This window comes from Grampus griseus, assembly GCF_964374135.1.
Source record: "Grampus griseus genome assembly, chromosome: 13".
NCBI classification, from domain to species: domain Eukaryota; kingdom Metazoa; phylum Chordata; class Mammalia; order Artiodactyla; family Delphinidae; genus Grampus; species Grampus griseus.
Genome location: NC_139007.1, coordinates 68560603 through 68579141, shown reverse-complemented (window position 1 = coordinate 68579141; position 18539 = coordinate 68560603). Strand labels below are relative to the sequence as shown.

The 18539-nt window shown below is 36.7% G+C and overlaps 1 protein-coding gene across 4 annotated transcripts in view; it reads right to left on the bottom strand.

Moving 5' to 3' along the window:
- UTRN (utrophin) overlaps positions 1–18539 on the bottom strand; it is a gene marked incomplete at its 3' end in the record, with an annotated part of 496004 nt that overhangs the window by 233490 nt on the left and 243975 nt on the right. For all 4 annotated transcript variants that reach the window (XM_082668645.1, XM_082668646.1, XM_082668647.1 and 1 more), the window contains 2 exons: positions 18203–18357; positions 2205–2394 (listed from right to left, as the gene is read on the bottom strand). In XM_082668645.1, coding sequence (XP_082524771.1) covers positions 2205–2394; positions 18203–18357 — 345 coding nt within the window. The remainder of the gene's footprint in view (positions 1–2204; positions 2395–18202; positions 18358–18539) is intronic.

Genomic DNA, 18539 nt, shown 5'->3' with positions numbered 1-18539 from the left:
TCAGCAAATGGTACTAAGTCTCTAAAAATCATCTACCTATATGGTGCCCAAAACAAAGCCACGGATTTTTTTTTAACAAAGCGAAGAGAACGTTTTAAAATTAACAGCATGTAACAAAGGAGCAAGGGAGTGAAAAATCATGCGAGCTACCATGTGAAACATCCAAAACATAAACAAATGCATGTGTTTATCTTTAGATAGATTTTAATAGGCTCTTAATAAATGCCCTCTTTAATATTTCTTATGAGACAAAATGGATTATTTTAGCAACATTAAATTAGTTCTGAGAAGCATTTATCATTTGTGTTATAATGTATTTTAGTCAGCAACCTTTCTTTCTTGATGCTGGTTGCCATAAGACAAGTAATCCTGTGCTTAGTTATTTTTATTCAGAAAGATTTTAAACATCTCTATGTACATGTATTTCTTCCACAATTTGAATATTCATTAAATATTGAGAAGAGTTTTTTGGCTATGTAAGAATATATCCCAGAATAAAATGTATTGGAAGACATTATTAAACTCTAAAACAGGTCTGTTTTAGACCTGCTAAAACAAGGCTCATTTCAAGCCTCCTTTGCTCTTTGTCTAAAACTGTTACCTTCTCGAGTGCATAGCCTGGGTATGTTTTGAGTTTAACATCATTACATAAATTGAGTATCTGTGAGCATTAATAGGTCAGGCTTATCGTTGTTTAAGTCATAAAAAATAATATATTCTAGCACATACCCACATTTAGAACCCTCTATAGCCCTCTAAAAATGAGATGATAGCTAAATATTTTATCAATTAACATTTACGGTGACCTCATAAGACGCCAGAGGGTAAGAGAAAAAAGACAAAAAAGAGCAGATTTATCTTTGATACCTGCCTGCTCGCTCTCATTATCAAGTCACAAGTGCATTATGCAATGAATCAATGAATAAGAAATAAGAAGTAATGTATAAGTAAACATAGATTTTTGTTAAATTAATCTTGAGAATTCAACCATAAAACACCCTAATAGTCTTTATGCATGGGAATAAATTATTAATAAGTCTATTCCAAAAGGGTCTTTCTTTAAAATTCGTAACTTTTTAAGGATAATAATTTCAAACTTAAGAGAAAATTTGTAAGAATAATTCCAAGAAAGCTTCTGTACCCTTCAACCAGACCCACACACACATTTGTGAACATTCTGATGTTTCAAGGGAAAAGATTTCCTAAGAAAGGATTCAGAAAAGGTCATCATACTGAATTTCATAATGGTGAAGCTTTAGGGTCCAAGGGCAGTGGTCTGTATTTATTTAGAATTTCCACACAGAGCTCTGCGTAGGCAACAACATGGAATAATGCAATCTCTGCCCTTGAAGAACCATGTGATCAACTAGAGGAGGAGACAGGCATCAGATGACAATGGATCATGAGTTCACAAGCATATCAGAAATAATAACTGTCAAAATGCTGTGAGAATGGCACAGCATAAAGAAGTAACCAGATGTAAAACTGTGGTAAACAAGGAGTCTTCTCCATTGAAATAGGTTTAAAACCAAGTTCTAAGTGAGAAGGCCTGTGATGGGCAAGAGTAGGTTATTCTGCACAAAGAAAATGGGAAATTCAAGGGCACCGAAGCAGGTGTACTTGGGGACAGAAAAAAGATTCAGATATGCTTCATTAGATTCCTCAAATTTTTTTTTAAAGGAAAGATTTCGTGTTATCACATTTCATGTAGAAGAAAATGTGAACCTCAGACTGCATTCACAATCATAGCTATCAAGCTAAAGACACAGAAGTAACACCCTCAAGCCTAATATTCTTGGTTGTATACTAAGCCACAGAGCCTTTGCAGCTTTTATATTAAGTATTTATAATAAATGGAGAAAGAAATAACTTCCTGTTAAGAGGAAATGCCCTTATCGTTCAGGCTTCAATAAGGCTAACTGTAATAGGGCTTAAAATGACAGAAAAATACAATAGTTATGAGCCTGTAAGTCTAAATAAAAAACTATTACTCCCATAAAACAAGGTGTTTTTTTCCTCCATTATTAAGTAAAAGTACTTTACAGATCTTATTTCCAGAAACCAATTATTCATAGGGGAGCATGGATTTCATAGCAAAATAAGGCGACAACCTCACCTTTGAATGGTAATAAATTTTGCATGTAGATGGATCAAAAGAGCACAGCAAAAATTAAAATACAAGGCGCAGTTTCCCGTGCACTTGCCTGCATCTGCTGTGTGAGTTCCCTGGCCAGGACGGTGTCCTGAAGAGCATTCTCCCGCTGAGAGGCATCTGCAAGCACATTAACTGTGGTTTCTGCTTCTTGTATCCACTTTAGGAAGTTCTCCAGATCCCTGCGAGAGGCCTGCACTGTCCTCAGCTCACCCTCCAAGGCACTCTGTCTGTCAGCAATGCTGCAAGGAACAACACGACAGGCACGTCTCCGTTACTTACAGTGTGACAGTCCACATCATGCACGCCCTAAAGAAAAATTAACAGATGGCCTCCAAGCAACCTTTATTTATTTAAGTACCTAATGTAACTGGGAGATTTGTTTATATGTGTGTCTTGAATAATCCTTAATGGAGGGGTAATGTGAATTTTGAGAAGGAGAGGGAGAGAGATATAAATATTAACATAATCACATCCATATCATAAAATAACTATAACATTTTACAGTTCGTAATTGTATGCTGTTATTCCCCATACATTTTATTTCAGTACCTTAGTATCATTCCTGACACTCAAAAGGCAATATCAATAAATATTCATACAAGTGACTAAATGAATTCTAGGAAGACGTAAAATCTGAAGAAGTGTTTAAGATAATACAATCAAAGAATTTAAAGGACTTACTTCATATATTTTAAACACTTCAGATCAATGCAAACTGGTTCTTCAAGCTGATATAATAATATTATATTCGGAAGACACTGGACAATCAAGTTTTTATAAAGCTTTCATTAAATCTACATCAAAATTAAAGCATATAACTACCCTGGAGTTGCACGATTTAACAGACACACACACCTGTAAATCCAACCTTTCAAATTTCATGTATCTCAAAGCTCCATATAAAGAAAACAAACAACTTAATTTGCGAATGGGCACCAACAATTTCACTCCTAGGTATTTAAACCCAAGAGAACTAAAAACATATGTCCACACAAAAACTTATACAAAAATGTTTATAGCAGCATTATTTAGAAGAGCCAAACAGCAGAATCACCCCAAATATCCATCAATTGGGAGGGGAATTACTAAACAACATGTAGTATATTCACCCACGAAATATTACTCAGCCATAGAAAGGAATGAAGTACTGATACATGCTCAGCATGGATGGACCTTGAAAACATCACGCCAAGTGAAAGAAACCAGACACAAAAGGTGTGTGATTCCATTTATATGAACTACTTAAGAGAAGTAAATCCACAGAAGGAGAAAGTAGATTAGTTGCTGACTAGGACTGGAAGGTAGAGGGAAATGGGGATGGACTGCTAATGGGTGGTGGGTTTCTTTTCAGGGTGATAAACTGTTCTGAAATTAAGAGTATGGTAATGGCTGCACAACAGAGAAAATATACTAAAAACCATTAAGTTGTACACTTTCAAAGGGTGAATTTCATGGTATATGAACTGTTATCACAATTTAAAAATCAACACATGTAATATGATCTTATTTACATATTTTTTCTATCTGCCCATCCACTCATCCATCCATTTATCATCATCCATCCGTCTTTCTATCTGTATATACAGATAGAGGGGGAAATGTCTGGAACACTAACCTAATATTAAAATAGTTCCAGGTGCTGGGATGTGATGTGGTTTACTTTCCTATTTGTACTTTTCTGCATTCTTTGAATTTATAATAAACAAGTATCTTTTTTACATATCAATAAACACATTCCTTTTAAAAAATGGGTAAAAGATGTAAACAGACATATCATCATAGAACATGTATGGATAGCAAGAAGCACATGAAAAGCTACTCAACATCAGTAACTATCAGAAAAATGTAAATCCAATCCACAATGAGATATCACTACATATTAGCATGGCTTTAAGAAAATGACCAAACCAAGTGCTGATAAGAATGTAAAGTAATTGCAACTTTCATACACTGCAGGTAGGAGTGTAAAATGGTATGGCCATATTGAAAAACAGTTTGGCAGTTTTTTATAAAGTTAACCATGCACTTAAGATACAAGCCAGCAATCCTATTCCTAAGTATTTACCCAAGAGAAATGTCTACACAAAACCTGTACATATGTACATATGTCTACACAAAACCTGTACGCAAATGATCATAGCAGCTTTATTCATAATGGTCCAAAACTCATAATAACCCAAATGTCATCAACTAGTAAATAGATAAACTGGGGTACATGCATATAATGGAATACTACTGAGCAATAAAAATCCAAAAACTAATGATGGATACATCAACATGAATGGAACCTCAAATGCATTTTGCTAAGTGAAAGAAGCCAGACACAAAAGCTACATACTACGATCCCATTTATACGACATTCTGGAATGTCATCAACTTCAACTCAGCATTTACTTACTGAAAAACCGCCAACAGTGTTTGCCTGCCTACAGAACAAATTCAAATTGCTTCTGCTGGAACTCAATGTCCTCCATAATCTATCACTAACTTACTTTTCCAGCTTTACGCCCCTAGTTATTTTAAATAGTTCAGATCAAAGTGGTATGTTCATTTTTCTCTAGAATATTCTTAATACTATGTCTACATAATTTTATACCCACATAAAAAATGTCCTTCTGACAATCTTCACCTATCAAAGTCCTTCCAATCATTTAAGGGTTAAAGCTACCTCCTTCAGAACATCTCAGACCAATTAGGTTTCCTTGTCCTGAGTTCATAAAAGGTCAAAACTCTTCTTCATTCAGAAAGTCATGATATGTATCCTGGAAAAGCCCTTAGATTGTGATCTTTTTTCACCCTTAAATTTTACTTTATCTATATCATAGAGATTTCTTGTCTGTCTCCCTGTTCCAGAAACTCACTATGGGCAGAAGCAGTCTTTTGTATCTCCATATTCCTCAGAGTCTTTATTATAGCATTATGATAGTTTTATAGAATAATGAAAATCTTTTTACAATATGCCTTTAAAATTACCTCCCAAACTCCACTTTTCAAGAAGCTACTGACAGAAGTCCTCTACAATTCCTAGTTCGTAAATCCAGAAAGAAGACAATATAAAAAGCTGAAAAACAAGAAATCCAACAGGCTCTCATGCTAATGGTGAAAGGAGATCTCAGAAAAGAGGGCAATGCACCAAACTGGATCAGATGAGGGCTGTCTTCACCATTCCAGCTGTTATGTTTCTTGTTTTCATTTGACAAAATTAACAAAGGAGACACTCTGACAAAACAATAACTCAAAAGAGGACAAAAACAAACAAACTCCATGAGATCCTAGGAGGAAAGCACAGAAAATCCCCAGGATAATGGCTGTGCAGCAGGCCTGGAAAGCTGTCTCCAGAAGAAATGTCTACAAGAAAAAATCTTAGAAGTGATAGACTGCTTAATGTGATTGACCTTGTCAATCACTGACAGGCCACTGGAAAATGTGGGAAGAATTAGCAATAGGTGCAAAGAAAACTAAGCGTATAAAAACAAGGCAATTATTAATTTCAGGTAAAATAAACAGAGAAGAAGCAAAATCATAGTAAACTTTAGTGCCTGGCTATTAATGATGTTTAGACAGGCATAATAATGTCAACACTGAATATCTGCTTCTCTAAAAATTCAATGATAAGATGGTACAGCCACTATGGAAAACAATATGGCAGTTCCTCAAAAACATAAAAATAGAACTAACATGATCAAGCAAGGGGAAGAAAAAAGCTGCCACTAGGGAGAGGGACTGTAGTGAGTAGTGAGAGTACCACTATACTCTATTATAAATCTTACAGTATTTTAAATATTTTTGTAATCATGTTCATATATTTAATTTTTTATATTTAGAAGTTATCCACCAGAATTTGGGTGGTTGGTGGTGATGGTGTTTCATCTTCCACCTAACCCTGCCCATATTTTCAACTATTAAAATATCAACTGAAGAAAATATTAAGAATAGCCAGGGCTTCCCTGGTGGTGCAGTGGTTGAGAGTCCGCCTGCTGATGCAGGGGACAGGGGTTCGTGCCCCGGTCCGGGAAGATCCCACATGCCACGGAGCGGCTAGGCTCGTGAGCTATGGCCGCTGAGCCTGCGCGTCCGGAGCCTGTGCTCCGCAATGGGAGAGACCACAACAGTGAGAGGCCCGCGTACAGCAAAAAAAAAAAAAAAAAAACCCAAATAAAGATTGTGCCAAAAAAGTACTAGAATTAAAGGAGTATACAGGCACAATTAATCAACCATGAACAGACGATTCTAATTTTAAGAACACTCATCTAAAATTTAGTAATTATAAAATTTAGTAGACTATTCTTATTTTAAGAACACATATAACATTTAGTAATTATAAAATTTAGCAAAGTCAAACACATTCAGCTTACATAATCAATATCCTTTATTCTTAAGAATATTCACACGTACATAACAGGTTATGTGGCAAACAGCTAATGTAGAAACACATCATTATGAATTAGCTGTATTAAACCCTAAGAATGCCCAGACTAGGGAAAAGGATGCAAATGTCTAAGAACCTCATTGGTGAAGGCAGAGATTCCCTCTATTTGAGAGACACTTACTTACAAACTTAACAAGCATGAAGGAAGGACCAGGCTAGCAGGGGAGGTGGAAAGCCTAAAGTGGTGCTTCAGAGGAAAAGGGAGCTAAGAGGATCATGAGCGCTTGACCTTAGACATTGTTGGTTCCACTGGGTTGGATAATACCAGCAGCATATTTTGGTGACCAGTGGAACATTCTGAATCCAGAAGCTAGGGCATTTATTGTAAAACTGTCAAATCATCTACTAGTCATCAATGGGAAAACAGATTCTCCTTTAAAAGTATTCACTTTGCAGGAAGCTGCTAAAAAATAACTTTTAGACAATGGTTAAGAGATGTCTACTTTATTGGTTACTAAAGCAAAAGAATACAGGTTTTGGATCAAGGCAGACATGGCTCCACCACTGACTAGCTGTGAAACCTGGGGCAGTTGCCCACCTCCTCATGCATCATTTTCATCAGCCACTTGCCACACAAGGTTCTCCATGGTCTGAGTCTTGCTTACCTTTCCAAGTACCATCTCATTACTCCAAGCCTCATGCTACCTACAAAAACGAACCAATTACTAACCCTCAAAGTGGTCACTGTTTCACATCCAGAGCTTTACTTTTTATTTCTTTTACTTTAAATATCCTTCCTCACCCCTCCATCCCCCCACTAAACTTTTCCCTTTCCACCTGGTTAATTTCTACTTACCCTACAGAACTTGGTGCAGATACTTTCCAAACCTATAGTATCTCATTCCATAGCATCCCATAATTTCTCTTATGGTGCCTATTAGCAGGCCATTATTGCTGTAACAACAAATTACCACAAACATATTGGCTTATAACATTTTTCCCTAACCTTGTATATGAATTTGGTGAAATACTGGGAAAGTAATTTTATTTATAGGATGCAAATGTGCAATTTAATAATAAATGTCCTAGGGAATTTTTTAAAATTCACAAATATCTGGTGTCATAGTTTTTTTATCATGATCATAATCAACAACTAAAAATAATGAACATACTGAAAACTAAACTCTATTTACAGCAGTCTGAATTGTCTTCATGTTATTATAATAAATATACATTTTAAAATGTATAACCATAGTATTTATACTTATAATCTGATTTTTGAAATTAATATAATTTCATATGAAATCTGTAACAGAATCTAGCTAAAAGGTATCAGCTCTCCACATCACTCATTTTATTCTTTTTTTAAAAGGCTAGAGTATGGTATACTGGACATGACAAGACACTACAAGAATCTTTTATTTATTTTCAAGGAATTTCACATGATTTATCATAATACCGTAAGGCAAAAAAATCACTAAAATTAGATGCTCAGAAGTACGTACACACACTTTATGACACAGGCTAATAAGTTACTTTTAATGCCATTCATACGCTGCTCTCAGAAGGAAGCCACCTAATTTTACCACCTCTGCCGTTTACTAGCTGTATGCCTTGCGGTAAACCACTTCAAATCTCCAATTTTCTTTTTCCATCTTTAAAATAAAGAGCTTGGACTAGCTGAGTAAAGGGCCCGTGTCAGAATCTCTAGGGGTCCTTTTAAAACTACATATTCCATCATAGAGATTATAAGACCTACTGGAAGAGTTCCTCCATTCTCACTCCATCCCTAGCTTCAAATTCAGCTTCATTAAGAATCACTGCATGTAGGGACTTGCCTCGTGGTCCAGTGGGTAAGACTCTGCGCTCCCAATGCAGGGGGTCCAAGTTCAATCCCTGGCTGGGGAACTAGATCCCGCATCCATGCCGCAACTAAAGTCTGCATGCCGCAGCTAAGAAGTACACATGCCACAGTAAAGATCCTGCATGCCGCAGGATTTTAAGTTCAGGAAATTATGGCTACTAGACAAAGGCAGAGAAGATTTTTTTCTTTTAAATCTTGTAAAACCCACAAATCATAAAGAATAAAGATAGGCTGAAAACCTAAAAGAAGTTTTGAAGTTTAGAAGGATAATTTTAGCAAAACATTTTTTTTACTTCAAACAGAAGTAGCAGACTATATAATTCTTTAATGCAAGAAATGGTGCAGACTGAAAGTATAAATAACTTCTCACAAAAGATTTAAAGAATGTATGTGTGGCAGATTTATAATAGTTTACATTAAAGGGAACTTGGATTTTTTAAATGTAAACTCAGCTTTTAAAGAGATTTCTGTTATAAAAGCAACTATGATAGGCTACAAAATAGCTTATAGTCATTTTGTAGCATTACAAAACATGGCCACCCATATAACTGAATTTTTAAAATGTTATTTTAAATGTTAAATAATGCTTCATTTTTAAGCTACAAGATATAATATTGTTTAATCAAATGTGCATGTGCATATAATTGGTCAAAAGAGTGTCTGAACACAAGTAGATATGTCTTTTTTTTTTAAGACTTCAATGGAAAAGAGTGTCTTAGCAAACCCACAGATATGTGTTGCTAAATTTCGGTATACTTTAAAGGTGACGTTTACAGTTACATGAGATTTAAATATATTTACCTCTTCTAGAGTGGAAAATAGTAGCATCACTAGTTTGAGTGGCATGTAAAAAACTTACAATGAAACAATTCTTTAAGCTTCCCATTGAGTACCTTCACAAGGTAATTTGTCCTTTGGTGTATAAAGTTATCATTTAGCTAGGAAATATATTAAAGTACACTTTAATGCAGTGGATTTAATGAAGAATTAGTCACTGGAGATATCCCCAACCATCTATGGTACTTTGTGACCAGTCTCTGTTGCATAGAGATTGGGTCATCATCAGGCACTTAAAAATTCACTCCATGGAACTCAAGGAGACTGTTCTAAGCTGCTAATACCACACCACTTGGGAAGCTTAAGAGAGGTACCCGCAACCCCGCTATTCAAGTCAGAACTTGTGTGAGGATTTATCACACCACATCCTATTTCCCTTTTAACTAAGTCACTACCAGATATTTGGTCTTAGCCAACCAATACCGGACCATAACCCCAATACTGCTCCATACCTTTCCCAATCTACCCCCAAAACCCTTCTTCCATTAAGCCTGGAAACCTATTCTACGATTGGGAGATTCCTCAGATCCTTTTACCCTGTCTTAAGTGAAATTGGTTTCCCTAGTGCCATCAATTTGTCTGCAGACTTCTAACGAAGTCTTTTTCTTTTTTCTCTCAGACCCTATATGCCTCGTGATGCACAACTGTTGGAATGAGGGTCCGCCTCCTTCGAATTGCTACTTCCAAGCCGCTGTTCTCCCATCTTCCAGGCAAAATCCTACTCCTTCAAAGCAGAAGACATTTTCCATTATGCTCATATACTGACCTCCAGGTCCATGGTAACTGCACATAGGCTGCTCACTGCCTCAACAGGTAAGTGGAGTCTGAAATCCAACTCAAGATCTACTTGCCAAGCCATAGGCTCCAGTGAGGGACTGCACCTCCCAGGGAAAGGGACATGATAGACACCATTATGCACTAGTGCATCCCGGTCTCCACTACCTTACAAATACCTTCCTCTCCCCTGCTCCCTCTCCGTCTGACTTTTCATCTGCATTCTTTCTACTTGCCTCCGAGTAGATACACATTGCTAAAGAACACCACAACAGGGCTATCTTTCCTTTACATTATTATAATAAATCACAAATAGGCACCCATCACTGCCCAGCACTAAAGTTCCCCTAGGAAGCTCTCTGTCCCACCCACCTAGATTCTACAACTGATCCTCTTTCTTCAAACTTCTCTCAGTCACACTTCCAGCCTCACTGAGAGCACGCCTCATGGATCATAAAGAAAGCAGAAGTCATTGCACTGAGAATATGTCATCTTACCCCTACTAAGGCTCCAATCCACATGCATCTATACTCATCTTCTCACTGTCCTTCCTGTCATAATGGACAAAGCAGCCCAGCTCTTACCAAACTCAATTCTACAGATCTCACCTTATCAACAGAAGGACTTCTTTCCTCTTCCTTTGTCACCTCAGTCTGACATCACTCTACTAGATCATTCCCATGAGCATACACACATGCTTTATTTCTCATGTCCCATTTTAAAGAAAAGTCATTCACCTCTCTTTAACCTTCATTGCTTTCCAGGTACTACCTAATCTCTCTGCCTCTGTTTACAACAAACTTCTCTGGTGATCTTTCCACAAATCATTTCTATTTCCCCAACTTGATCTCATTCTCTACTTTCTACCCCATTACTCCCTTGAAATTGCTCTTTTCAAAATCACCAAAATCTCCAAAATGTGGAATTCCAGGAATGGTGTTGTGTCATCTTTTCGAATTTCTCAGCCTAATTAAACACAATGGATCATTCCCTCTTAGAAATATTATCCTCTCTCCATTCCCTCTTAAAAATATTTTCTTCCCTGTATTTCTGAACACCTGGATTTTGTTTCTACTTCATTCGAAGATTTTTCTGAGCCTTTTCTGTTCTCTTTTCCTTTTTTTGCTCCATCACCAAACCCTAGACTCTATGGACTCAATCCATCTCCTTCTTCTCCATCTTTATTCTTTTCCCAGTGATCTTATCCAGTCCCACAGATTTAACCTCCACTGTAGATGCTAAGAACTTCCCAATTCCTATCTGAGCTCTGGAATGTTTGAGTTCCAGATTCACATATCCAATTATCTATTTGACCTATACACTTGGATATCTAATAGGCATCTCAAATGAGCATGTCAACATCCAGTTCTTGAATTTTTTCTCCCAGAAACTCCCACTGCGTTTTCCAGTGAACGGTACTACCACTCATCCTTTCACAAAGTGCCATCTTAGATTGCTTCCACTCCCCCAAATTACATATCTAATCCATCAAACATCTTTTCTACTTCCGAAGTACATCTCAAAGCCATGACCTTCTTTCCATCATTGCTGGTACACAATATCCCAGGATACCCACCATCTCTCACCTGGACCACAATAATCACTTCTTTACTGGCTGTCCCAATTATTCTCTTACACCCCTAAAATATATTCTCCTCATAAGACTAAGCAAGATTCGATTGAATATTATAAATTAGATAGTGTCATCCCTTGCTTACTGATTCCAATAGCTTTCCATTGTACTTAATATCCAAACCCTTTCCCATGTCTTATAAAGTTCAGCATGATGTTGCCTCTGCCTCCCTCTTCTACCACTTCTTAAGCCCCCTTATTCATTTTATTTCAACCACATTCTATGCTGTTTCCTGCCTCATGACTTTTACCTTTGCTGTTGACCCTAGAATTTTTTTCAGATGGTTCTTCTTAACCTGAATCAGCTCAAATGCTGCCTTCTGCATTATGCTTTCTAAATTTAGCCAAGCTAAATAATTCCCTCTCTTACGTAGCACCTCTTTAGTTTCTTTTGCCTCCCAAATCATCATCTATAATTATGTATTATTTTCTTTTTACTACCTGGATCTTCCTATGAAAGGTAAGCTTCCTGGGGGGTAGGCACAGAGCACTGTTTATGGCTGAAGCTTCAGGGCTGATCACAGAGCTTGACAAAGATAAGGTTAAATAAATAAACATTTAATGAACTAACTCATGGGAAAAAAGAACAAATGAAAGCAAAGACAAAGGCTACAGGCACTGGTCCTTTAGGTTGTTTATTATGGAGTTAAATGCATTAAGAAAATAACTGCTTGCTTGAGCTTGTTATATACAAAATGAAAACATTAGTATTGTTAGGTTTGTACCACAAAGACATTATTGGTAAATTTTTTTCAAAGGCAATAAAACAGTAATTGAAATATTAAAACAATATAACAAAAAAGGAAAATAAAGAAGAGTATAATTTTTACACTTTTCTTCCTTACCAGTTTCCTTCCCAGCTCAGAAGGGAAAACTAAAAACGAAATGCTAGCAATGAAAATAAAAGAAACAGGTTGGAAAATAAAGGTAACATTCAGGGAAAGAAGCAAGCTTCGGAGAGGATAAATCAAATTGACTGACCCAAATCTCATACCAGCATACAGGCTCAAAGGATATGGCTACCAGTACTTTTCACCTAAGCGCATTAATTTGGGAGTGACAGCTGCTACAACACTCATTTTAAGAGTGCAAAGGATGGGCCAGGTTGATGTCAGGCCATAGGACACAATCCCCATATGAGTATCTCCACTGACCACAGTTCAAAGAAACTGGCCAAATCAAACAATGAATAAATGCTGAACAAGAACATTTCATTTTTATTAGTCAGCTGGGACAATAAACAATCACTGCTGAAAAAGTAATAACAGAAATAATGAAAGTTTCAAAATATACAATAAAAATAACTGGGAAAGCAATCAAAGGCAAATTCAAATTTTTGGAATGTAATGTTTTCAAAATAATCAAGGCCTTCACAAATTCAGTCTTTAGTATACACAGTATTTATATAACCCCTTGTAAACTACGTGCATTCCACATGTCCAGCAGGACGTTAATAACAAGTTAATGAACATTAATTAGAAAGACAGTGTCATTTCTAAAGAAGAAAGTTCCTTCACTAGATAAATCTGTATTTGTGGCTCTCACATGAAATAAACTTTAAAAAATACTACACCCTTTCTTTCCAGGACGGTTACACTTCTGCTTAGGCAGAAAACACTTAAATGCAATGTAAAATCAGCAACTGTGATGATTTTACTAACTGCTGTGGTCTGAACGTATCTGTCCTCCTCAAATTCCTATGTTGAAATCTTAATGCCCAATGCGATGGTATTAGGAGGTCGGTCGGCCTTTGGGAGATGATTAGGTCTTGAGGGCAAAGCCACCATGAATGAGGTTAATGACCTTATAAAAGAAGCCTGAGAAAGCTCTCTTATCCCTTCTGCCACATAGGGAAAGGAGAAGTCTGCTACCCGGAAAAGGGTCTTCACCCGACCATGCTGGCACCCTGATCTTGGACTTCCAGCCTCCAGAAATTTGAGAAGTACATTTCTGTAGTTTCTAAGCCACCCAGTCTGTGCAGTTTGTTACAGAAGACTGAACAGACTAAGACACTAACAAGAAAATTGCATTTTCTAAAAGTTTCATCTGGTAATAAACATTTAGAATATCTATACCGCACTCAGTAAATCAGATAACCATTTATTTTCTCATTAATGTAAATCGAGACTATTCAAAATGACTACAGGCAAACAACTGACGATGACTAAACCTTCCGCTAATTTAACCACCGACAGTACTGTACAACAGACCAAAGGGCAACGGACTTATAAGGAACACATAATATGACAGAGCAGATGACGATAATTTGGGGTAAGCTTTTGTTGAGCACATACCATGTATGAGGAACTTTTATACCTAATTCTTGACCCTAACAATAATCTTACCCATTAGATATGTTCTCTGCTTTACAACCAAGAAATTGAGATTCAGTGAGTTGAAATAACTTGGTCAAAGTTCACACAGATGGTAAGTGAATAAGCTGGGATGTTAATCAAGGATTGCCAGATACCACAGCCAGTGTGCTTTTCGTCCTGCCTGTACCAACCGAGAAATGCCTTAAAGCAGGCAGCAAAAGATGGCTTCCGGGGGATGGAGGGCAAAGAGAAAAATACATAACAATTAATGATCTATAGGATATTCCTTATAACATAAAGTTATATTGTCTCGTTTCCTTCATAATGTTTCAGCATAAATAACTATGTGTGTATATGTATGTGTGCAAGTATGTGTGTATGTGTACATACATACACATATACATGAACATACGCACTCCAGGGTTAAAATAACATTTCAGACCCACATGAGGCATCTACACTCTGAAAGTTACTATAAGCCCATTTCAATTATCGTTATCTCAATTTGCACTACAAAATTTGTTAACTGGCATTAAGAGATGTAAGGAAAAAATTTCACCAGCAAAAAGAATAGTGGTCAAGATATGTCAATTAGTTTAAAATGTTAGAGACAGACCTGTTGTTTACAGAATCCAAAATATCGGGAGCCAGTTATGTTTAAGAATTAATAATTTTTTGTACATTAGAAAACTATTATTATGAATGTATCTAAACGACATGTTAGACCCAACTACGCCCTGAGGGAGCAAACACATTAATATTTCTGCAGCTAGGAACAAGGCTATTCACACTAAGCGGGATAAATAAAGACCATAATAAATAGCCTCACGTCAATTCAAAGCTTTCTGTTATCAGTGAGCATTGGATTTCGGGTGGTAGATAAGGGATCGTGAATGGCCAAATGACATAGTCCAATTGCAATTCAGACAAAACATTTCCTTTGAATGCTGATATTAAATTTCATATATTATACCGCAATAACAGTGTTCCATGTGCAATATAATAACCCTTCACCCCTCCAGAATTTGGCTGACTACAATGTACATTCAGAACACAGCTGGGAGATGAGAGAAAAGCCATAGTGTAAAGGTGCTCCAGGGCCACTACAGCAGGCACAATGGCCATGTACTAGAGAGAATTACATATATTTGTAGCAGAGGCCCCCATATCTTTAATCAGATCTGGTTTCTAAACTCAACACAGATAAGAACCAGTAAGTAGAATCACAAAGGTCTGAGAGGTGGGTACTCAGAACCGTCATCAGCAATAGCTGAAGTTCTGACAGCAAAGAAGAAAAATAAAGCGATTTTTTAAGAAAGATAAAAGCCCAACTGCACAGTCAAAAAAGGCTTGGATTCCAATCTCAGCTCTGCCCGTAGGAGTTCTGTGATCTCCGGTATTCCTTAACTTCTCTCTACTTCAGTTTGTTCATCGATATAATGTTGATGAAAATTTTTCCTATCTCCTATGGGTATTCAGAGGATTAAATAAAATAATGCAAGTGAAGAGCTTAGCACAGAGCCCGACAATTAGGAGATGCCCAATAAAATTTATACACTAAAAACGAAGCACAAAATCTCACAAAGCACAGCAGCCTGAAAGTATTCACCACCAATTCTTCAGAGCGTGGAGAGCACTGTCATAATTTAATAAGGAAAAATATCATCTTGGCTCTGCCATGTACCTTTGAACGTGTCATTTAACTTGTCTGAGGGAGCATTAGAGTAAGCATTCTCGATGGAAGAAAGTATGGTTCTTGGTGGTGCAAGGTGGCGGAGGGGAGTGGGAAAGATCTACTCTTTTTACGTATAAAGCATAACTATAAAGTACAGAAACAGATACGCAGGATACCCACAGTATTAAAATGTCCTGTGGGCAAGTATCTGAAAAGGCTCCTTAGGCGAGGTGGATAATGTAAAAAAGGTTGAGAAACACTTGTTTAAATGAACTGTCAGGTCAGGTACAGCTCTTATAGTTCCTTAATTCTCTCTTCATAACAATAATGCCAAGAATTCAAAGAATGTTTAATATAGGTTCATGTATTTTGCTAAAGAAGGCAAGGAAAGATTTGTATATTTCAGGAAGATCTTCAATTAAACAGTTAGAAATTGTAAATATCATTGTGTTTAAAAGAGAAAATCCTGGCAATGCATAGAAAACCCAGCTATCACTATGATGGGATCCCGTGAGCCACAATTTTGTTGTATTTCCTCTGCTTTATAGATAATAACATACCTAAACCATATCTAAATATTAACATGTTTACTTATTTCCCCTAAAACGCAGAAAGAAAATAGAATAAAGACAATGACTTGTAACTACCATAAAACTGGAACACTGTGGTTGTCTTAGCTATCATAAATGAAAGATCACCCTGGAATATAATTCATCTTTAATTGCCTCTTCCATCTAATCTAACCACTGCTGTAGGCTGTCTTAAAATATTTACAAAGTAAAAGCAAAAAAAGAACTGGAGTTGCTAAATAAAGCTGGCCACACATTCCTAAGTGATCAATTTTTCTGGTATTGTTTACAATAAAAACAAAGTCATAATTCTTACAGTAGACGGAATTTGTGGAAACACACAGATAAAGTATGCTTAAGGACGATCTCTCTTAATGTTAAGGCTGGGTTTTTTAACTGAGATATAATTGACATACAACACTGTATTAGCCTTAGGTGTACAACAATGATTTGATATATGTATATATTGCAAAATGATTAGCACAGTAAATTTAGTTAACATCCATCACTACACATGGTTACACATTTTTCTTGTGATAACTTTTAAGATTTAGTGACTTTCAAATACACAATACAGTACTGTTAACTATAATCACCATGCTGTATCTTACATCCCCAGAAATTATCTTGTAACTAGAAATGTGTACTTTAAAGCTGTTTTTAATTCCTCCTCTTCCCTGCCTTAGTTTTGGGATTCTTACTATATCCAAATTACCTGTTACAACAAGAGAAAAGCAGTTGTACTAAAATGCTAGAAAGACCAGTATTATAACTATATTCTGCTTTAAACACTTTGAAGTTTTGTATTTGCTATCCTTGTCTTTATATTCTCCAGAATCCTAGGGATATGCAGCAACACATTCATGTTCACATACTGACTCATAATTCTTTTCTTTGAGTTTCCCCAAATTTACATTAGAGACTCTAACTAAAAATGACATTCTAAAAATGTACAAAATACCTCCATATCAAACCATTACTACATGCTTGTCCATACTTTATTAAAGTGTTCTGATATTATCCGTTTTATTCACTGCAAAATAAATGTGGTTTTGATATCAAGTTAGCTTTCAGGCAGTTGCATCTGAATATTCACGATGTGTGAAACCATAATTTCATTCAGACACAGGTATTCACGGTACTATGCAGGAAGCAAACAGTGTTTTACGGATGATGAATATAAATATGCAGTCTTAAAGGATGCTAACCATTGTTTACAGTGCCTCAAACTCTAGATGCTCAAGTGAAAGGAAAATTTCTCTTATAAACACGTATGCTATTTTAGACTGTTCCAAATATACTGACAAGATAGAGTAATGAAAAGAAAAGATAATAAGTTAGTTGAAGCCCAACATACACTTAGTATACTTCAGGAGCTAGTGTGGATCCATGTGTTCTCAGACAAAACCGAGGATGACCTGCCCAAATAGCACACTGCTTTAATTACCGTTAGGGATAACATTACCCTGCTGCCTCTGTAATACCTAAGTGTTCCTTACCATCAGAGTACTACAAAATGTACTCAAGAGGCATAAGAAAATCAGAACACATAAAATGATCACGGGCAAGGTTTAGACTCATTCAAGGAAAAATTCCATTGCAGAAATTCAAGTACCCAATGTATAAATATACACTCTGTACTAAGTGTGATAATACTAACTCAGTACAGCATGAAAATTTAAAAATAATAATAAAATATGTGACCTGTTCCACACGCTTCCATGAGAAAGCCAGAGCAATCAAATTCTCAGCTTGGGCTTCCCTGGTGGCGCAGTGGTTGAGACTCCGCCTGCCGATGCAGGGGACACAGGTTCATGCCCCGGTCTGGGAAGATGCCACATGCCGCGGAGCGGCTGGACCCGTGAGCCACGGCCGCTGGGCCTGCGCGTCCGGAGCCTGTGCTCCGCAACGGGAGAGGCTACAACAGTGAGAGGCCCACATACCGCAAAAAAAAAAAAAAATTATCAACTTGACAACATACATACATACAGCTGCCAGGGCCTTAGCATTACCTTTGTTTTAGATTGATCCATGATGTTTTTAAGTACTCCGTGGTTTCTTTCACATTCCTCGTGTCATCACTGCCATATTCCTCCAGCAGTTTCTGCAGGACATTATCGAATGCCATTACGATACCAGCACCGGGAGCCAGTTCTTGAAGCAACATCTAAGGTGTAATTTCAGATGTAATTGTTAGACCGGATCACTCAATAACAAGTATGACCAAAACACTGGTCCTTCCAGTAGGTTTTAATATGTTTTAGACACAGATATCAAAAGAAGGAAGCAAATTATAAAACAAACTCTTGCATGTAAGCTCAAACAAAAATAATTCTGGAAGTGTAAGTG